Here is a 21,081-nt window from a genome sequence, read left to right on the forward strand (position 1 = left end):
TGCCCTTCTTACCCACAGGCTCTCACCCTCTGGCCAAGTACCTGGCCTCAGTGGATAACAAATATAGCACTCTCTTCCTGGACACAGCATGGCGGGAGCTGTTCAGCAGGGCTGAGCCACCCACCGCAGGTGAGGAGCAGGGCAGGGTGGCATCAGCAGTGCCCTGATGGTGAGCCCAGCTGCCACTGAGGCCCTTATGGCTCTTTGTGCCCACAGACACTGTGGACATTGCAGGCCGTGTTGCCCAGTTCATCGCTGGAGCCAGCCTCTCTCACCAGCTTCCCATCTCTGAGGCCATGCTGACATACAAGCAGAAGAGGTGAGCATGTCCCCAGGGCACTTGTCCTCCCTCATGTCGCCCCAGTCTGGGCTGTGCTCAGGACAGGGATGTGGGACATGGGACAAGTGAGTGAGGCTTGGCATTCCGCTGACGAGCAGCGTGGTGCTGAGGGGAGCTGGGGTTCCACAGTGAGAGCAGCACCATTCCCTGCCACCTCCCGGTGTGCTCGGCCCCTCCAGCAGCTGTGGCTGTGACAGTCCCAGTGGTGGGGACCAGCTGCCAGGACTGGGATGGGCTGGGTGGGGGCTGCAAGCTGGTATTGTGCTGCCCGGGGGTTGACGCTCGTGTTCCAGCTGCACTCTCACCTCTCCCTTCTCTTGGTTTCTGGCACTCAAGGAAGAGAAGTCTCTATTTTGATTTTTATATCAGGTATTGGCTTGTGCTTGCTGTGCCGCTGCCTGGCCCCCCCCACCTTCCCCCATGTGCGTCCATCCCTCTTGCTGTGCAGAGGAGCCGTGACCCCAAAGTGGGGCAGGGCTGCCCTCCCGCATGCAAGCCCTTTCCCAGCACTGGAGAGGACAACTCCTTGCCTCCTTGTGTAGTGTGCCCTGTGCTGCCATGTTGGGGACAGGGGGTCCCATGGGAGGGAGGGCAGAGGAGACTGTGCCAGTGGCTGTGAGCCAGCATTGACCCCTGCCAGTGCGGGGGTGCCTGGGCACAAGGATAGTCACATGGCACTCGGTGCTCAGTACACCCAAACCCTGACCAACCTCTCTTCCTTCTCCAGCCCCGACGAGGACTCCTGCCAGAAGTTTGTCCCCTTTGTGGGGGTGAGTGTTCTGAGGGGCCAGCAGGCCACTGGGGCTGAGGAGAGAGGGGCAGCGCGCAGCCCTACTGATGCTGGCTGTCCTCTGACTCATCTGTCCTTGCAGGTGGTGAAGGTGGGCCTGGTGGAGCAGTCATTCAGTGCCTCTGGTGAGTCCTTGGGAGCCCAACTCTCTTCTCCACTGTGGGAGGCCCTTGTTGGGGTCCCCCAGCCCCCACAACCCGCACTCTTCCTTCACAGTGGACTCAGATGATGCCACAGTCTGTACCCCCTCCCTGCTGAGCTCAGCGCCAGCCACCAGTGGAGCAGCTCCCTATGGCAAGGAGACCGTGAGCACTCCGCCACCCTCCCCGTCTGTCAGCAGCGGCCTCTCGGGTGCTGGGTAAGAAGGCAAGCCACACTTAGCCTGAGGCAGCAGAGGCTGGGGTAGGAGTATTATTGCTGCTCCCCGGGCAGGCTGCAGCTGGGCAATTGGGAAGGAGAGGAGAACAGGCAGCACCTGTGTGCTACATGGTGCTGCCCATCTTGCCCAGGTCTCTGAGCCCTGGTGTGGAGGTAATGGGCCTGCAGGTGGACTACTGGACAACACAAGGACTGGACAGGAAGAAGGAGGGTGACAAGCGGGAGACGGGTATCAAGAACACACTCAAGAGCAACTTCCGCTCACTCCAGGTCAGCCGCATCCCTGGCACAGGGGAACTGGTGCCCCCCAGCACCATGGCCATGACTGTGGTCACCAAGGAGAAAAACAAGAAAGGTAACCAAGCCCACTCTGTGTGCTCTCTGGCTGTGGGGCCACAGTCCTTTGCAAAAAGGGTGGGAGGGAGGACAGGGTTGAGAGCTGGCCCAGGAGGGGCCAGTCAATAAGCCAGCCCTGGGGCAAGGGCTCCCACCCAGCGCCAGGTGGGGACATCTTAACATTGGTCTTGTCTGGCCTTGGCCCCTAGTGATGTTCCTGAGCAAGAAACCTAAAGAAAAGGACTTGGAACCCAAAAGCCAAGTCATCGAAGGGATCACACGCCTCATCTGCACAGCCAAGCACCAGAACACCATGTTGCGAGGTGAGGGAAGGTATAAGCCATTTGGGGCTCTAGGGGGGCAGACCAAGCAGCAGAGGCTGGCTGTGGCAGGGCTGTGCCTCACTGCACCCTTTCCTCTCAGTCTCCATAGATGGGGTGGAGTGGAACGATGTGAAGTTTTTCCAGTTGGCAGCACAGTGGCCAACACATGTGAAGTACCTCCCTGTGGGTATCTTTGGCTACTCGAAGAGTGTGTGATACATGGGGGCATCCCTGGAATGGAGCTGCAGTGGGTTGCAAGAAGAGACAGAGAAATGGACATGCTCTTGTCCCCATCTTCTGTGGCCAGTCCCTGCCTGCTCTGTGGAGGGGGGATACCACACCCCCACCCTGTGGGCCAAGACCTGTGAAGGTGAGGCCAGTGAGACTGGGTCCACGCACCCTCCAACACCAGCCAGGGCACCATGCCATCTGCCTCCCATGACCCCCAACAGCAGCCTGGGACAAGGGTTGGCACCAGCCAGCAGGGCCCCAGGAAGGGCTCTGGGCCTCACTCTCCACAGATGCACCTGCCAGGCCACCCCTGCAGCCAGCCAGGGCCCCAGCTGGGCTGGACCCAGGCAGGTTCCCCAGCGCTGCAGCCACCCAGACTGCTCTGCAGGGGGCAGGTGCTGAGCAGGGCCCACAACCCCTGTGCTGCCCCTTGCCAGCCCCACTGCCAGCCTCATGCTGCTGTGCCTGGCCATGCTCTCTGCAGCAGAGCCTCAGCAGCTTTTCCAGTCCCCCTGCAGCCCTGCTGCTGAGGCTGTCCTCTTCATTCCCCCATCCCTTCCCAACCAGCCCTACCCCAGGGTGCTGCCAGCTGGAGGTGTGGCATGAGGGCACCTGGGTTTTTTTTTTTACAAGATTCTATTTTTTTTAAATTTATTGTACGGTTACTTTTCAGGATTAATTTTAATAAATTAATGCTGGTACCATTATGGCAGGGGGTGTGTGTGTCCCCATGTCTCAGGGCATGACCAAGCACAGCTGGGGGAGAATAAATGTGGGCAGGGTGCAGCTACTACACCCACTCTAGCAAGCACAGCAGTCAGGGCTGCCTGACCACAGCAATGTGGCCTCACCACACTCCCAGCCATGAGCCAGCTGAGCTCTCTGACAGACTATGAACCAGGACTGGATGGCACTTGGCTCATTTATTTAAATAGAACCCACAAGGAAGAAACAGACTAGACCCAGCCTGAGTCTTCCCAACCAGGTCCTCATCTACCTGAATGTGGAAAATGCCTTTCTCTTTTCGGCAGAGGCCAGGCTTGATGCCATCTTGATCTCTACAGTCTGGAAGGCAACCTGTGGCTGGACCTGGGAAGTGGGGGGTGTTGTGGGTTCAGCAGAGATGTATTCCAGGACATGAGGCCTCCCCTCCTGGCGCCGGAGATAGCCCTGGTTCAACAGGTGCAGGACACAGGACAGCACGTCCACGCTGTGGCAGCAGAAGCTCAGAAACTGCACACCTGGCCCCAGTTCACCCTTTTGACAGGCATCAATCACCTATGGCAGCAAGGGAGCCCCACACTGCAGTGTGCCACAGCACCCATGCAGTCCCTCTCTGCCCCCCAGGACCTTCGTACCCTGAACACCAGGTTGTCGACGTGGAGCTGCTTCTCCACCTTGAGGATGCGGGTGATGAGGCAGCAGAGGACGTTCCTCTTCCTTTCCAGGGCGCTCACCTCAGCCCTCTCTGTCCGCAGGTACCTCTGCTGAGGCAGCAGCCTCAGGTGGCGGCCAGAGGCCTGGGCCAGGGCTACCTGGTTCAGCCGCAGTGCACCTGGAGCCAGCACCCAACCCAGGGTCAGCCAAGCCTCCAGCAGGGCCTTGAAGGAGCCCCAGGACACATGTGTGGCTGCTGGACCCAACCTGGGCCTCCTCCTGCTGCCCCCACAGTTGGCCGCCACAGCCCTGTCCCCCACACGTGGCCCCAAGCAACAGCCACGCACACAACCCCATCCCTGTCCCCAACCCACACACAGACCCGAGACACAACCATCCACACTGACCCGCACCCCAAGCATGGCCCCAAGCCCCAGCCCCACACACCACTCCCAACCCTACACCTGGCCTAATGGCCCCAACCTGGCACACAGACTCGCACCCCCAGAACCACCAGACAGACCCACCCCAGCCCACTCACTTGCCGTACGAGTTTGTGCACCCCAAACCCCAGCACCTACTCAGGGCTCAGAGCAGCACCTCCCCAGGGGTGCCCCAGCCCCACATTCACCTCCCAGTGTGCAGCTCTGCACCAGGACGCCCTGGCCGTGGATCAGCGGTGTCAGCGCGTGGTGCACCAGGTCAGCAGGGAGCCCTGTAGCCTGCAGCAGGGCCTCCACAGCCACCTCCTGCAGCAGGGCATGGGAGGTGAATGGCTGGCCAAGACCTACTGGCTGCAGGCCCAGCTAAACAAGGGTGTCCTGTGCCCCAAACGCTGCTGGAGACCCCACTGGAAGGGAAGGGAGGACACAGCCCTGCCAGGCTCTGGCAGCCACTGCCTCCCTCCCCCCACTGTGGCCCCAGCTCCTACCTCAGCACTGTTGAAGCACAGCAGGATGTACATCTGTAGCGTGGACACGTGGAGGACACAGTCTCCAAACTGCAGCTCAGCGTGGCCCAGCCACGTCCACTGCAATCGCTGGGGCTTCGTGCACTCCCAGCCCAGCTGGCTCTGGCCTGCCAGGGACAGTGTCAGCACAAGGGCCAGGGACCAGCCCTGACCAGCACTCCCAGCCCACGCCAGCACGCCACCACTTCTGGCTGAGCTGCTGGGGAGGGTCTGGGCCCCGGCAAGACCCACACGCACACCCACTGCCACAGCACTCACTCTGCTGGCAGAAGTCAGCAAACTCATCCAGGGGGGAGCTCAGCGTTGCCGAGAAAAACCTCCCAGGGTTATCCATGTAACAGAGTGGGGAAACAGGCCAGCAGCGCGGGGACAGGGCCAGCACCTTCACCTCTGGCACATCTGCCACCGAGGCTGTCTCCAGCACCTGGGCATGGGGACATGAGGGTGGCTCAGCTCAGGCTCCAGGATCCCCATGAGGAATGCCGGTGGTCTCCAACCTCCCCACCCCACCCTCTCACCTCATCCAGGCCCGTGTCCAGCTCCAGCAGCCGCTTATCCTGCTCCTGCAGCTGGAAGAGGCAGAACTGCCGCTGGAGCTCCTCTGACTCAGCCAAGTTGCTCAGCATATCTTGGGGAAAGCGGCTGGGGAAGCACAGCCCGATCTGCTCCACGATGCCTCCTTCCAGCCAAGACGGCCCTTGCGTCAGGAGCCGGTCCCCCAGGTAGTGCCTGCCACAGCCGCCAGCATTAGGTCAGGGGTGGGCCCCGGCCCTGCGGTCATCAGCCACCCGCCAGGAGACAGACACAGCCCCGGCCTCACCCCATGCCACACAGGCCTGGCAGCACACACATTCTGGGAATGTGTGTGCAGGGAATGTGCCTCTGCAGACTGGCAGCACCCACGGGTCCTCCACACACCAGAGCTGGGAAAAGCAAAGCGGGAGCACCACTGCCACACTGGGCCAGGCTCCCCCACCATGCCACGCCACCCTGCACCAGGCCCCTGGTTCCACGGAGACACAGCACCCTCACCTGTAGAAGTGCTCGAAGCTGTGGGCGAACTCCAGGCCACCGAAGACGACAAAGGGCTCCAAGAACTGCTGCAGCCGCTCCAGCGGCCCTGTGCTGCCCTGTGCTGCCCTGCGATGCTCCTGGATCTGCACATCAAGGTAGCGGGCAAACTGCTCACTCACCTGTGAGGAACAGGGCTAGCTGTGGAGGGGACTCACAGGGTGGCCACAGTGCAGGCCTGGGGGAATGTCCCCTGGGGGAGCAGCTGGGAAGCTCTGGCACTCTCAGGTGGGGGCCAAGGGTGCCCAAGCACCAGCCCAAGGCACGCGTGTGCCGGGGCAAGCCCCACACCATGATGAGCGCCACACACCCGCAGCTGGGGACCGGGCTGCCGCAGGACAGGGCTCTGTGGCTCGGTGGGGACGAGCACACCACCCACCCAGAGCTCGCCCCAAGGCCATGGGCCAGGGCAGCTCCCCAGCCTGCGCCCGCCTGGGGCCACCGGTGCCGGTGCCGCACTCCCTCAACTCACATGCAGGGCAGTCAGGAAGGAGAGCTGCAGCAAAGCCCCTGCAAAGCCCTGGCCCAGGGCCAGCATGAAGGCGGCCTGCTGCCCAAAGAGCTCCTCTGTGGCACTGCGCAGGCGCTGGTACAGCCCGCAGTATTGCTCTGCAAGGTCTGGCACCTGCCCTGCTGCCTCCAGGAACTGCTGTACCTGTGGGACACAGAGCGAGAGGGGTGAGCCCCACAGCGGGATGTGCCCGTGGGAATGTTTGCAGCCCCAGCCTTGCTCTGCCAACACTGACTCCTTGGGTCCCAGCCAGGGGCCAACTCGGGGCCCTGTTGCTGCTGCAGGCTGCCAAGAGCTTGTGGAGAGGGCTGGGCAGGGTCTGTGAGGGAATGACAGAGGCACAGCAGCAGCCCAGTAGGAAATTAGGGGTCTGACACTGTACCTTGCTCTTGGCCTGGCAGCATCAGCCTGGGTGCAGGGCCTGGCTGACACCTGAGCCATGCCAGGGTGGCAAGTGCAGCAGAGCTGTTCCCACATTGCTCTGGGCTCTGTGGAGGCCTGGTACAGCCCTGTGCCCTCCCCATGCTCCCAGGGCACTGCCAGGCCTCACTCTCTGCTCCACCCACCCAGTGTGGGTCCCACATGCCCCTCCCGGCTGCCCCTCCAAGCTCTACCTGCTGCTGCACCACGCCACGCCAGCACTGAGAGATTCCCCACAGGCCACTCGACTTCTCCACCACTGCCTTTGCAGCCCTGGCCGGCACCTCCTTGTTCTTCCCCGCCTTCCCACCTGCCAAGCGTCGACCCTGGGGTTAGTGTGGCTCTGTGGACAGGCCCCAGACACTGATCGACCACAGCAGGTCAGAGGGGACGCTGGGCAGGCATGGCCACTGCTGGGCCAGGACCACAAGCCTTTCCTGGCTCAGGAGCCTCCTTGTGCCACAGAGCCCTCCCAAGACGAGCCCCACGGCCACAGCCTGACATCCTGGACCACAATCAGCCCAGCCCCAGGGGAGGGCAGTGCCTCGCTCACCAGCTGCTCTTGTCTCCTCCGGCTCTGGGCCACCAGGGTCCACGTGCACCAGGAGCTGGGTCAGGCGCCGCACACAGGATCCAAAGACAGCCCTGTGTCCCCTGGCACAGCGGGGCGGCTCCACACTCTCCAGGTACTCCCTCAGCAGCCAGGCCAGGGGACTGATGCCATCAGGGGCTGCAAGGCCAACCAGACTCAGAGCCAGCTGCCTCTGCCTGGGGCACAGCACGGATGGGCCCCGGAGAGCGCAGGGTACCTGGGCTAGTGATGCTCTGCACCAAGGGGTTCACCAGGGCCTCCCAGCACGTCCTGCCCAATGCCCGGGCTGCCTCGTCATCAGGAAGGAAGCGGTCGGCGAAGCCCTGCTCGTGCTGCAGCGCCCGGTTCAGTCTGCAACAGCAACCAGGCAGCACACGGTGCCAATGGCTGGGAGAATTCCCGTGGGAAAGCAGAGTGCCGTGGTTGCTCCCTGCTCTGCCCCTTGCCAGGCATGACCCACTCACACCCACCAGCCAGGGCCCCTTGCTGCCCCTGGAACCCGCTCGCAATGGCCCTTGGGCCAAGCTGGGGGGCTCTGCAGTGCCTGTGGCCATGAGATCCTGCTGCGCCTGGCCGACTTCTGCCATGTCAGCATGTGCCAGCTCCTGTGGGGAACCAGCACCCCTCTCTGGTGGGTTAACCGAGTCCACACACCCAGCTTAAACCTGGGGGACCTCAGGTGGCCCTGGCCCTCTGGGAGCACTGGTGGCCAGGAAGGAGTGAGGGCCCCTCCCTGTCCAGGCAGGACAGCCAGCTGCTCCCTTCCTAGCCCCGCAGTCCCCTCGCGAGCTGCCAGCAACACCCCCTGGGGCCCTGGGACACCTGTGATAGCACAGCCAGGAGACAACTCACCTGCCAAAGAGTTGCAGCAGTTGCCCCCGGTCCCGGCAGATCTCCTGGCCCCAGGCGTGAGCCTGAGCAGTGCAGGAGAGAAATGTCCGCCGGCACAGCTGCTCCTTGAAGACGGGCCAGAAAGTGGGCTTGGGACCCAGCACCTCAATGCCACGCACACGTGTGTCAATGCCACCCTACAGGAGAGCATGACCCTCAGTACCTCAGGCACAGCCCTGACACCCCACACTGCCAGCTGGCTGGCCTGGCCCCTGCTCCCCTACCTGCTGGCACCGCTTCACCCGGATCTGGATGATGGGCCAGAAGCGGGTCATGTTCTCCAGCAGGATCACTCTGCTGTCCGAAGGCAGGATGGTAACCTGCAGGCAGTGAGCCCTCAGCATGCCACACCCTCCCATGGCCAACCCCTCATTTTAGTCACAGCCTCTGTACTAGCCATGCATCTCCTCTGTATCCCAGCAGCCCCAGCACAGCCTCGGGGCTTCCCCCACCAGGGCCCCACTCCTGGCTCACAGCTACAGCACACCAGCCTGCTGCAGACTGGCTGCAAGACTGCCTGTGCCCACCTCCCCAGCACGCACTGGAGCCTACAGGCTAGAGTAGGCTCTACACATCCCCACCTCCCAGTGAGCACCATGCAGGGCCTCACACCAGGGCCAGACCTCCACAGGGCACAGTAAGGACCAGCCTGCCACTCCCATGGGGACTCACTGTGTTGAGCTCCGTTCTGATGGTGGCAGGGCTGTCCCCACCCAGCACCACGACGCGGGATGGCATATAGCTGGAGTCCTCACTGGCCACCAGCATGCTCATCTCCCTGCAGCACAGCAAACACAGGGCTGCCCAGCAGTTCCCACCCCCCTGCCCTGACCCCTGACAGTCCCACGTACTGCTGTCCATGTCCTGCTACCCTCAGCGACAGGGGCCACCGTGGCAGGGCTTGCACAGATCCCCAGAGCCCTCTCCTCCATACACAGCCCTCTCAGCCTTCCTGGCCCAACCCCACCTGATCACCACACCACACTGCATGTGCACAGTGATGAAGTGGGAGCCAGTGCTGCCATTTGACTCCCAGTATGTCTTGGGGTTCCTGTCCGTGAGCTTGCTGGCCTGGTGCGGGTTGGAGGAGACCTGCACCTTCTCCCAACACTTGTCTTCCTTCACCTCCAGGCTGGACACTGTGGGGAGAGAACACAGAGCCTTCAGCCACCAAGCCAGCACAGGGGTCAGTTCCCACTCCCAGCACTCACCTCGGCACAGGTTTTGCAGGAAGACATCAAAGAAGGGTATGGTGATGGGCTGGTGACTCCGGCGGTGCTCCTCAATCTGCCCCAGGACCAGCTACAGGATGGGGTGAGGCTCTTACTGGGGGGCCTGGGTCCTTTCCCCTCCCCCACCGCAGAGCTGCGGCTGGCAGAGAGCAGAAGGCTGTCCCTCAGTGCCCTAAGACTCAGAGTCCCAGCATAGCTGGGCCTCCCCAGGCCCACCTGGATGCAGCCAGCCAAGATTCTGGTCGTCAGCTTCTTGTAGAGACTGGTGTACTTCTCACAGTCCGTCACCAGGTTGAGCAGGGCTGGTGCCAGCGACGGAGCCACACTGTGCTTTTCCAGGGCTTTGGACAGAGCCTCGTGGGTGCCCACGTGGCACATCACCACCACACAGTCCTTGCTGGCAGTGGCCAGGCGGTGCAGGAAGCCAACGACCTCCTGCAGCACCTGCTGAGCCACAGCCCTGAGCAGCAGGGGCGGTGCCAGGAACTCCCCTGGCCCCCCCCAGCTGCAGGTGCTGCAGCTCCATCCCCCCCACCCCGACTGCACCAGTGCCCACCAGAGTCTGGCCAGGCACGTGGCCATCAGGACATGGACACGGCCAGGACAGCTGCTCCCCACAGCTGCACGTTAGACACAAGAAGGCCAGGCTGGGACCTGCTTCACCAATGCTGGGCCCGGCCAATGCACGGCACAGCCAGCACAGCCAGCACAGCTGCCCTTGCCTGCCCGGAGTCCCAGGGCCCCCTCACCTCCCAGCTGCTGCTGTGGGCGCTCAGGGAGGACACACAGGGCTCCACACACTCGTGCCAGGGCAGCACATCCTCCTGATAACTGTCCAGGAACTTGTTCAGGATCCTGAGCGACAGAGGGCGCATGGACAGCAGTGCCAGAGGCAGCTCTGCTTCCCTGCCCCGCTTGGAAGGCACCTCTCAGGGACTGGTAACCAAGGCTCCCCTTGTACCTCAGACAACCCATCAGCAGCCAGGCACGTTCTGTGCTGCCCCTGCATGTCCCCACCAGCACCCAGACACATCCTGCTCTGTCCCCACATGGCCCTGTACCCAGGACGACCCAATCAGCACCTGCTTATGTGTTGGGGTGTTCCTGCCCCTGGTGAAGAACACCCCCACTAGGACCCACAAACATGTGCTGTGTCTCCCCAACATCACCATCAGCACTCACACGCCTGCTGAGGGGGCCCCAGATCCCCAGCAAATCCCCCTGCACCCACCTGAGGATGCTCAGGCTCACAGCCTTCTCCACCCCCAGCAGCTCCAAGCTGCGCAGCAGCAGCCTGAAGCAGCTGTGGTCCTGCAGCAGCTGGGCCACCTGCCCAGAGGGGACAGGGCCTTCACCGCAGAGCTGCCGTTCCAGGGCCACCACCACCTCCTTGGACAAAGCGCCATCCTCCAGGCTGCCCAGAAGCATCGGCACACCCTTCAGGTCCAGTGGGACTTCTCTACCTGCCATGACAAGGACATGTGGGCCCAGCTCAGGCACCAGCTTGAGAGCCAGCAGCATCTCGGGGTGCTCTGCCCTGGCAGGTGAGGCATCCCTGCCTGCGGCACTCGTGGAGCCGTGGCATGGGGAGGATGGGCAGCGCGGTACCTGCTGCCTCCAGGCCCAGGGGCAGCCCGTGCTCTGCGAGGCGGTTGATGGCGCGGAGGGCCAGCACCGCATGAGGGCAGCCGCTGCTCTGCCCATCCCTCCAGCAGCTCTGCAGCACCGCCGGGAGGTCGCAACTCGCCAGCTGCTCCGCAAGGCCCCGATGCCCATCCATCAGCATGTTCACCACCAGCAAGCCGTTCTGCACTCCTGAGGAGCCCCTGCAGGGACGAAGCCATGCGGGCGCTCTCCTCCCCCAGGCACAGAGCCTCCCCTGAACCCACAAGCCGCCTGCCTGCCGTGCTCGTTCCTCCCCACTGCGGAGGGTCCCCCCAGCCCCAGCTGCTGTCCGCACTCTGCCCCTACCCTGGGACCCTCTGCATGGTGCTCAGGGCAGCAGGGATAGTACTCAGCAGACTGGCAGAGCCCTCGCTGGAGGCAGAGCCGATGCTGGCAAAGATCTCCCGCATCATCTGCACGTCAGCATGGTTCCAGGACAAGGACTTCCCACCTCCTGGCTCACCATCTGCAGCTCCCACCAGCACCTTCAGGGCCTGCAAAGTCAGCAGCGGTCCAGAGGGCAGTGGGCATCTCCACCACACCTGGGTGAGCCTGCACACTGCCTGCCCACATACAGCATCCCCTCTGCCACTCACCGCCAGGCCAGCCTGCTGCACCAGGGCGGAGGAGCTGTGCTGCTGCATGCAGGCCAGCACGGCCCGCACGCCACCCTCCGTGGCAAACGGCACACGCCAGTCGTGCTGCGCCATCAGCACGGCCAGCAGCCGCAGCGTCACCGCCACCAGCGCCTTCTCTGCCACCTCAGTGCTCAGCAGCTCCACTGCCACTTGCACCAGCTTCTCCCTGCTCGGGAAAGGATACCTCAGGAGGAGCCTCCTGGCACTGCCGTTGGCACACCAGCACCTTGGGCCCTGCCAGCCACCTCCTCTCTGCCCACACGGCTCTGCCGCAGCTGGGTCAGCCCAAGGAATGAGCCTGCCTGAGACAAAGGGACACAAAATCCACTTTCCTCTTGCCAAGCATGCAGGGACATACCGGTCTGCACACTCCCACTGCCACCTCCGGTACTCCCAGCTCCAGTACTGTCCCCCACCGTGCTGACACAGCCCTCCCCAGGCAGCAGGAGGGGTGTGCAGCATCCCACGGCTCACCCAGCGCTCCCGGTCCCCAGCCTGCCCTGGGCTGTGCCAACTTGCTGCTCAGACTTGGGCTCCTCCTCCAGGATCTTCAAGATTTGCTTGAGCCCAGCTAAGCGCAGCCCCACCGCTGAACTGCTGCTCTCGATCACGTCCACCATGGCTGCAATCTCGGCCAGCGAGCCGCTCTCGCTCACCCCTTTGGAGCTGCCCAACACTGGCCAGAGGGAGGGAGGCATCAGGCAGCAGTAACACCCCCAGCAGCTCCCAGGGTGCCATGCACTCACAAAACCAGCACCCACAGGCGCCCCACCAGCTGCCTGGCCCCCCATGCCCTGCCCAGAACCTTCCTCTCTTGAGGCAACGGTGCCACTTCCAGAACTGCGTGTGCACCCCAGCATGTAGCAGGACATTACCTTTGATCTGCTCCTCCGTCACCTCTGGGAAGCACAGCCCTTCACTCCTAAGGAGCTCGCTGAACAGCTGGGAATCGGACTTCACTGCCACACTGGGGGCTTGGGGCGGCACTGCGGCTGCAGAAAGGTCTTCCTTTGCTGCCTTGGCCATCGTGGCTTCACGGCCAATGCTCCTGCAGCCACTGCCCTCTGAGGACACTGCGGTGCTCCCCCCACCATCCTGCTCAGCTCCCCTACTGAGGAAGTATCTGGCATAGATGCGGCAGCCACGCAGGTCACGCAGAGTGCTGCCCTGGCACCGCTTCTCCAAGACCTGCAGCACCTTCTGGGCCAGCTCCGCAGGTACCGACAGCCGGATCAGGGCTTCTTCATTCACCTCCAACAGCCAGACCAATGGGGCCAAGTTAATCTTGGACTCGCCACAGCCCTCATGCCCCTTGTGACAGCCAGTGGCAGAACTGATGGAAAGGCTGCACCGTTGGAGGTCCCTGGAGCCATTTCCCAGTGCCACCCTGGCTGTCCCCAACCCAACTGCCACCAGCCCAGACCTCCCACCTGCACTCACCACCCAACTGCAACTGGCAGAATGACCCCATGGCCTTGCCTCACCTACCCAAACCTCACTGGACAGTCACTCTTTCAGTCATGGGAGACTGCGTTTCCTCTCATCTCTCCTCATAGCTTTGCTGGAACAAGCTCCCCATGGTTTTGCTATCCCCACTCACCCTCCCATTTCTGTCCCATTTCTGCCCCATTCAGTCTGTCCCTGCATAGCTCATGTTTGCCATCTCCACTGGTCCTGGTCCTTTCCCTAATGCTCTCCCTCGCTCTCTCCCTCCCGTTTCCCCACTGCAGGCACTGGCCCATACCTGCTCTCCCTGGTCATGCTGGATGAGAAAGGTGATCTCTTTCTGCTCTTGTGCTTCCAGCTTCTTCACAAAGAAGAGCAGCTCCCACCACTCGGCACGGCTCAGGGCCTCTGCAGCCTTGGTCGGCGGTTGCCCCAGGTAAGGCAGGGAGTACAGACCTCCCAAGGGCTTGCACAAAAATGGCTGTGCAACTGCAGGAGGGCAGAGCAAGGAAGGGCACTGTCAGCTCTGCCAATTCCCCCATCCTCTTTTGTACACTCTACATTCCCCAAGGAAAGAACTCGTGGAGTGTCTGGGTAGAAGAGATCCCCAGCTTGCTGGGGGAAAGGAAGGGGAAGTGGGAGAGGGGGAACATGCTGGAAGGAGACTGATAGGCTGCTCACCTGCTCTCAGTCTGTGTTTTTGTGTCAGGTTGTTCACCTTCTCCTGGCCCTCAAGTTCCTTTTGCTCTGAAGGGCCAATCATCTCAACCATGTGCCAGTGAACCCAGTATGTACAGCCCAGGGCCTGCCAGTACACCTGAAGAGGAAAGCCCAACAGAGGCCCAGCTGAGGAAAGGGAAGCCTAACCCCACTGTCCCCACGGAAGGCTGCACAACAGCCTGTAGCCAACAGAGCAGACAGGCCACTTGGTAGCCCCTGGCCCCCAGCAGAGGGTACCTGCACGGGTGGCATGCCGTCGTTGCTGCGGCGGAATTCGCCCTCGTCACCTGCGCTGACCTGCTCATAGTCCTCCAGCATGCGAACTCGCATGCCGCACGTGAGGTTCGCCTGCACGTACTCCACGTAGCTGCTGCGGCTCGGGAAGGCTGAGCGTGTCTTGAAGGTGATGGGCTCTTTTGGTGGGGAAATAGGGGCTGCTTCAGCAGCAGTGCTGGCTGGAGTCTTTTGCTGGAAGATGGAGCAGGTGGTGCGAGGCCGGAGCTCCTGTCGGGGCGACAGCTCTGGCTTGTGGTTGTGGTTCCAGCCCATCGCGTGCACCAGCTCCGAGATGAGGTTTGCCATGGCCATGCTGAACTCAAACTCCTGCTTCACACGGCTCCTCTCCTCAGGGAGCAGGCTGGGTACAGCGCACCCCTGCTGCTCCTCTCCCTGCTCCACACCACCGCTCAGCTTGTCCAGGAGAGAAGTGACACACAGGTAGCGCTTCACCAGGACAAACAGCAGCTTCCCAGGGATCTGCAACAAGCACAGCTGTCAGACTCAGCCTGCAGAGCACCTCCAGCTCCCAGCTCTCTCCAAGCCACCAGCTCATCCACAGTCAGGATCCCAGGAGACCTCTGGACCAGCTGGCAGCAGCAGCAGCCCACCCTCGTCTCCCTGCTCACAGAAAGGCTTCCATGTGCCCCTCCTCCACCGCCAGCCTCACGCCAGGCCCAGATCCTGTGCCAGCTCTCCCAATAGCCAGTCCTGCTCAGCTGCCCAACTCCAACTACCTTCTTGTCCCAAACAAGGACACCGCCCTGGCCCTCCACTCCCACCCCTCCTGGCCCCTGAAGCCCCACAGGCCCAGGGCTGGCAGGGCCTGCCACTACCTGTGGAAGGTGAATCCCCTCAAAGGACATGCACTGCTCTTCAGAGGATGTTATCTCAGCAAACAGCTCCAGCAAGGTGCAGCGACTGTCAAAGTCCATGTGCTGCTCAATGCCATCCTGCTGGCTCAGGGACAGCAGGACATAGGCCCGGCTCTCTGCAACAGCAACAAAAACTCTTCAGGCCCCATAAAGACAACCCGTACCCCACCCTCCCTGCGAGAGACAGATCCACAGGCAAGGAACAGCTTTGCTGCTCCCTGTCACCTGAACCATGTTCTATCCTTCCATCTGGAGTGGCAACGTTTTGCTCCACAATGTATTTTTTCTACCCCTAAAGCTGCAAGATTCACCCAAAGCAGCAACCCAAATAACTGACTACAGATCAGGGCCCCAGGGAAGAAAAGAAGTTTTAACCTCAATCAGCCCCTCATCTGCCCCACTTCAGAGCTGCATGAACTCAGACACTAGGACAGGGAAAGCCAGATCTCTTGTGGGATACACCACAACCAGCAACCTTCCAGGTGCACCCAAGGCTCATCAGGCACTTCCAAGTCATGGCAGCTCCTCTTAAATGAGAGAACTGGGTGAGGACCAGCCTCTATCCTCCAGGCTTCTGCCAAGCCCCTTGGTACCAGTCTTCATTGCAAGGGTATGCGGAAGGAGACTGCCTGTTCCTCTAAGCGTATCTAGTCAAGGACCTTTTCACTGCAAAAAGTGAAAGAAGGAAGCCATAAATGATAACATAAAGAATCACAAACGTGACTGACAAATGCTAATGGAGGCAGTGAGGAGAAACAAATCTGGTCAGTCACAATAATTAGTAAGGACATCTGGAGTTTAAGAATGATTATTTTTCAGTAAGATTATCTGAGTAATTGGAATTGGCAAGGAACACAAAAGAGGGTGCACAGAAAGGAATATAAAAGGCACCAGTCATGTTTAAAGCATGGCTAGCCAGTGCACTTGTTTGACAGCCCTGTACTTCATTGACACAGTTTGTCCTACTTTTTTATGTCCTCTTATTAAATCTTTTCTAACTCTCTCTGCCCCATGTGTGCGTGTACTGCAAGCACTCTGTGCCAGCTACTGGTGAGACCTGTGCGAATTGCATTCGGTACTAGGAACTGGAGCCTAACTGGGGGCGTGGGAGCCCTGTGGAGTCAGCAAGTGGAGAGACTGACAGTTGGAAATGCCATTGCCCTCTGGACCTGGGGAGGGTCTCACGGATTTGAGCCTGGAGCCAGCTACTGGGAAGACTGGCGTACAGTGGGCTCAGTACAAGCTACTCAAGTCTGATCAAGACTTGTAGGTGTCCCTGGTCTGAGGTGCCAGCTACTGGGGCAAGTGCAAGGGTCTCAGTGTTAGTGACTGGAGCAGGGAGGGTCCTCGGCCATCAGCCACTGGGGACCGAACAGTGTGTGTCCCAAAATACAGCTACTGGAAGGGAGGCAAGCTACTGGAAGGTCAGCACCAGCAGCTGAAGCAGGACTGCAGTGCCTGGTGCCAGCAGGAAAGGGCGAGTATCTCTATCTTCCCCAGTCCTGCTGGGCACGGAGTGTGCATTTAACTTGTTAGCAAAACTTCACGCTGGATTAGCTGGAAAGTAGGAGGTCCTGGGTCCAGACCAAGGTATGAGGCAGGTGGTGGTCTGTGCTGGAAGTCCCAAGGGACTTGTGAAATGTGGACTGTGGGAGGAACAAGTGTCTGAGTGCTATATGTTTGTCAGCAAGCATCGAGCTTGACAAATGGATGAGCAGGGGGACTCCTGAGGCTGGTAGGCGGGCTTGGATCCAGGCACAGGTGCAGGACAGACAGAGGGGCCGTGCTGGAACCCAAGGGATCCATGAATGTGCGTGTAATTGTGAACCTGGAAAGTGCAGTGTGTGCTGGCAGGAGCGACCTTCTGTCTCGGCTGGACGAAGAGCAGGAGGGGACATGGCTGTCTGTGCTTGTGTTTATGTGAGTCTCGTAAGTACATGCTGTTGAAGACGGCACCACTGTCCGTGTCCAGCCTTGTCAGTGTTCTGCATGTGTCTGTGCTCTGGGATAGCTTTGCTACTGGTTGAACCTGCAAACAGGAAAGCGGCAGCTGCACCCCTCAGGCTGAGGAACCCCAGACTCCTCAGGCTGGGCTCTAGTGGCAGAGCAGGAGAGGTGCTGGGACTGCTGCAGGAGACAGCCACCCCTAATATTCTTTAACACTCCTAACAATTAATTAGCATCCCAGCTCAGAAACCTGTCAGGGGTTTTTAACTCTTACAGCACTCCAGACAACTACAACTGAGGAAGTTTGGAAGATCCAGACTGATTCTTCCCCTTTTGCCAACAAGCCCCAAGGCATGCTGCTTCCCAGGCGTCTCACCCCCACAAAAGGACTGTCACCCCTCAGCTGCCCAGCAGCACCTCCACAGAGGCACTGAGCAGCAGCAGCCCCCACCTGCATCCTGCAAAGCCAGGGTCCGCAGCATCTTGCCGGCACTGTGGCGGATCTGCTTCTCCCGGTGGCACAGCATCTTCATCAGCACGTCCAGGGCTCCCGTCTCCCTGAAGGCACCCGCCAGAGAGCCAATGCCGGCGTAGGCGCTCAGCACGTGCACAGTGTTCAGGATGGAGCACTTGGGCGTCCCGGCCTCGGCCAACTGCCGCATGGCTCGCTGCACCAGGCTCCTGACATCAGCCTTCATCTCCAGCAGCGAGGCTTCGTCCAGCGGGACATCTGCAGCCAACGGACTTGGTGCCTTCTCCTCTTTCACCCATGGCCCTTCCAGCTTCCTCTTGCCCAGCAGTGCTGGGCAGCTGGCACAGACCTCTTCTGCAGACATCCACATCGAGATGTTCTCTGGCTTGGTCTCTGCGCAGGAGGCACTGCTGCCTCCCACTGCTCTCTCTTCCAAGCTAATCACACTCCACTGGATCAGGTATTCAGGCCGGCCGTTGTGGCCTCGACGCTGCCGGAGCAGCTTCTCCGGGTGGGCCTGCAGTTTGGGTCCCAGCTGCACAAGCAGGTTGCCATTGTGCTTCTCATTCACCATGGCAGCAGATGTGCCTGCAGAGACAGAGGGGAAGTAGGAGCTGGGGAGAGGTGTTTGAGGCATGCTATGGCTAGAGATCTGTAATCTAGTGCTCATGACATGGCAGTGCAACCAATAAAATGTGCTTTTGTACTGGCTGTACTCATGGTTAGTGTTACAAGTTCCTAATACAGCAAGTCTAGTAAAGTATGAGATGTAGCTTGCTTTCTTTTTGGAAAACTGCATATGTGTGGAAACAAGACAATACGGTAGAACACAGTAATTTTTGGACTGCCAAATGGGCTATGGGCATGGCAGGAACACGGACAGCAGTGCCCAGGAACGGCAGCTTTCCCCAGGAGTTCAGCTGCAACACCTTGGCTGTGTGCTGATGGAGCTCCCCGAGCCAGCTGGAACATGCATGCTGGACCCAGGGGCCTGTACAAGTCTGTATTGGAGGGCTCCGCTGCACATCACCCAGTCGGGACTGGGAGCGCGGTGCAGGGACAGGCCTGTGCCCGGGACACACACGCTAAAGGCAGGTGGCACGGCGCTACATCACCGCGGAGAGCGCTCGCACGGGCAGGCCGCGCCAGCGGCAGCAGCAAAGCTCCTTCCAGGCGCGGGCCAAACGAGAGCTCGCCGGGCACCGAGCAGCGTCCGGCCTGGCCCGTTCTGGCTGTCGCACCCCCTCCCCGGCTGGCCGGGGGCCGCTAACGAGGCCTCCCCGAAAGGGCCCGGGACAGCGCCGCTCGGGGCGCTCGCCGGCCGTGCTGTGCCCAGCCCGCCGCCCTCCCTCCGCCGCGGGGCCGGGCCGGGGCGGCCCTGTTACCTCCAGCACCGCTCTCGCGCCGCTCCGGCCCGCGGGCGCCTGCGCGGGCCCCGCACCGACCGCGGCTGCGCGGGGCGGGCGGCACCGGGAGCTCAGACCGGGCGGAGGCGGGACACTGCAGGATCGGGGCAGCGCTGGGGGCTGTGTGAGGCACCGGGGGCACAGTGCGGCACTCGGAGGGCAGCAGGACAGGGAAGGTGGAGAGGGAAAGGGGAGGCAGCGACCGGCGCGGGGCTGGGGAGCAGTGAGGGGTTAACGGGGCTGGGAGGCATTGAGGTCTGTGCTTCCCAGCTGTGCAGCAGGTCACTCTTGCTGGAAGCCACCCTCCTGCCCGTTCGCCTTCACTGCTCCACAAGCTGAGGGTGGGGGAAGAACCCAGTTGTCCTACAGCTGTGTTTGGCACGAGTGTGCCCATTGACCCCACTGAGTCACCCACCCACCTCAAACTCAAGCCAAGGCTGTCCACAACCCCATGCTCATCTCTCCTGGCAACCCCACTACCAGACCCCAAGGCCTTGTACATAAAAGACATCAGTAATGTGACAGCAGTGGCATGAAGGATGCTTTATTGGCTGCTGGCATCACTCCGCTGCTCTGACCCGTGGCAGGTTGACGTAGCTCTTCATGGGCGGGAGAGGCTTGATCTTGCGCCCAGCCCAGCCACCCTTGCGGTGCCACAGGCCTGTGTGTGGGCGCTTGCCCAGCCAGCGGTTCCGGCCCGCTTTCCCAATCACCCGCTTGTTGTGATCCACGTTGGACACGCGGCCCACTGTAGCCACGCAGGTCTCCAGCACCTAGAGGGCAGAGAAGAGCTGCAGCCCTCCCTGCGGACACAGTTGCATGCCAAGGCAGTCGAGCCAGGGGCAGCACAGCTCCTTTACCTGCATATGCCTTTTGGAGGGCAGCTGCACGATGGCTGTCCCGTTCACTTTCCTCAGCAGCACCCCACAAGTCCCTGCAGCAGGCAAGAAAGGAGGTAGCTGCCTTGAGCAGCAGGTCAAAGTATCCCACTCTGTGGCAAGCACAACCCCATGCTGGAAACTCTCCAAAGACCCTGCCATTGTACTGCATGCAGCACTTCTTGCTGAAGACAGGGCCTTGAGAAATCAACAAGACAGAGCTGTCCCTGCCTCTCTGGAGGGCTGTTTTGCACTCTTAACAGGGGGAGAGCAGAGGAAAGCAACTCCCTGTCACTGGCCACCCACAGCAGTGCCCCCCTGCCCTCCTCTTCATCTGTGCAGAACCAAACCACTACAAACAGTGCAAGGCCTCCTCACCAGCTGCCCGGATGTACTGTGCTCCCTTCCCAGGGTGGCTCTCCAGGTTGCAGATCAGTGTGCCGACAGGCAGAGCCCCCAGTGGGTACGCATCCCCTTCGTTGGCAGACACTGGAAGACACAAGCTGACAAGTTGGGCAAGGAGCAACTGACGAGCCCTTGGCAAGGCCAGTGCAGCTGCCCCTGGCCCTGGCATGCACCTGCCATCCTGCCAATGTGAGAGGAGTTCTTGATGATGTCCCCCGGCTGCATGTTCTCCGTGGCAACGATCCAGCGCTTGCGGTTGCCGCCAGCCACCAGGGCGATGTCAGCCGACCTGCACGGGGAGCCGGCAGTGGCTGAGCAGGGGGTCACCGCTGGCACGGCTGCCCAGGCCCCGGGCCGAGCCCGCACCCCGCACTCGCCTGCAAGGGTCGTATCGGACCTTGATGACCTTCTCGGTGAAGGGCTCCGGCGGGGCCCCCTCCTCGTAGCGCAGCCGCTGGAAGTCGATCATGCGGTACCGCCGCTTGTGCCCTCCGCCGATCCCCCGCACGCGGATGCGACCTGCGGGACACGGGAGCGGCTGCAGGCGGGACCCGCACCGCCCCGCCGGCCCCGGGGGCTCGCCCGTCCCCGCCTGCCCGCCCACCTGTGTGATCGCGGCCACCCGTCTTCTTCATGCCGATGGGCCGCACGGTGTACTTGACCCGGCACTTCCACAGCGGGTCGGTGGTGCAGCGCGGCGCCGAGCCGCCCAGCCCGCGGCAGGCGGCAGCCACCGGCCCCGACAGCCAGGGCGGAGGCCCAGGCGGCAGCACGGGGGGCCGGGCGCGGCGCGGGGCCGCCGAGAGCAGGAGCGCCCCGAAGGCGCGGCACAGCCCCAGCGCCGCCATGGTCGCGCGCAGGGGCCGCCGGGCGGGGCGGGGCCGCCTGAGG

The 21,081-nt window shown here is 61.6% G+C and overlaps 3 protein-coding genes across 6 annotated transcripts in view; 1 reads left to right on the forward strand and 2 right to left on the reverse strand.

Moving 5' to 3' along the window:
- LOC113999444 (phosphofurin acidic cluster sorting protein 1-like) overlaps positions 1-3,105 on the forward strand; it is a 68,541-nt gene extending 65,436 nt beyond the window's left edge. The window contains exons 17-25 of one of the 3 annotated variants that reach the window (XM_027742866.2): positions 19-129; positions 217-319; positions 677-709; positions 1,068-1,110; positions 1,213-1,255; positions 1,347-1,488; positions 1,640-1,863; positions 2,054-2,167; positions 2,268-3,105. In XM_027742866.2, coding sequence (XP_027598667.2) covers positions 19-129; positions 217-319; positions 677-709; positions 1,068-1,110; positions 1,213-1,255; positions 1,347-1,488; positions 1,640-1,863; positions 2,054-2,167; positions 2,268-2,383 — 929 coding nt within the window. In that variant the 3' untranslated portion in view covers positions 2,384-3,105. Of the gene's footprint in view, positions 1-18; positions 130-216; positions 320-676; positions 710-1,067; positions 1,111-1,212; positions 1,256-1,346; positions 1,489-1,639; positions 2,168-2,267 lie in introns of those variants that run through there. The other 2 variants (XM_027742867.2, XM_039385535.1) reach the window with 2 other exon arrangements.
- Positions 3,106-3,302: 197 nt separating this feature from the next.
- LOC113999442 (cullin-9-like) lies at positions 3,303-18,105 on the reverse strand. Of its 2 annotated transcripts, XM_027742861.2 has the most exons (29): positions 17,481-18,105; positions 15,044-15,198; positions 14,169-14,687; positions 13,893-14,028; positions 13,510-13,700; positions 12,641-13,016; positions 12,240-12,441; positions 11,724-11,931; positions 11,434-11,621; positions 11,071-11,288; positions 10,694-10,925; positions 10,212-10,317; positions 9,679-9,906; positions 9,442-9,532; positions 9,198-9,369; positions 8,903-9,008; positions 8,455-8,550; positions 8,192-8,367; positions 7,557-7,690; positions 7,301-7,477; positions 6,942-7,057; positions 6,289-6,471; positions 5,778-5,938; positions 5,264-5,474; positions 5,004-5,169; positions 4,707-4,852; positions 4,407-4,524; positions 3,757-3,953; positions 3,303-3,676 (listed from the first exon to the last, which is right to left on the reverse strand). In XM_027742861.2, the coding sequence occupies exons 1-29, from the start codon at positions 18,073-18,075 to the stop codon at positions 3,392-3,394; spliced, it is 5,889 nt and encodes a 1,962-aa protein (XP_027598662.1). In that variant the 5' UTR covers positions 18,076-18,105; the 3' UTR covers positions 3,303-3,391. The 2 variants fall into 2 exon arrangements, with proteins under 2 accessions (XP_027598662.1, XP_039241468.1); XM_039385534.1 differs by lacking the exons at positions 3,303-3,676; positions 3,757-3,953 and having other exon boundaries at positions 4,477-4,625.
- Positions 18,106-19,426: 1,321 nt separating this feature from the next.
- Positions 19,427-21,053, reverse strand: MRPL2 (mitochondrial ribosomal protein L2). Its single transcript, XM_027742884.2, has 6 exons — positions 20,795-21,053; positions 20,568-20,709; positions 20,364-20,479; positions 20,164-20,274; positions 19,768-19,841; positions 19,427-19,680 (listed from the first exon to the last, which is right to left on the reverse strand). Exons 1-6 carry the CDS (start codon positions 21,036-21,038, stop codon positions 19,468-19,470), a joined length of 900 nt encoding a protein of 299 aa, XP_027598685.1. The 5' UTR covers positions 21,039-21,053; the 3' UTR covers positions 19,427-19,467.
- Positions 21,054-21,081: the final 28 nt, after the last annotated feature.

The sequence above is a fragment of the Pipra filicauda genome, unplaced genomic scaffold (assembly GCF_003945595.2).
Source record: "Pipra filicauda isolate LSUMZ 115617 unplaced genomic scaffold, ASM394559v2 scaffold419_size605101_pilon, whole genome shotgun sequence".
Lineage (NCBI taxonomy): Eukaryota > Metazoa > Chordata > Aves > Passeriformes > Pipridae > Pipra > Pipra filicauda.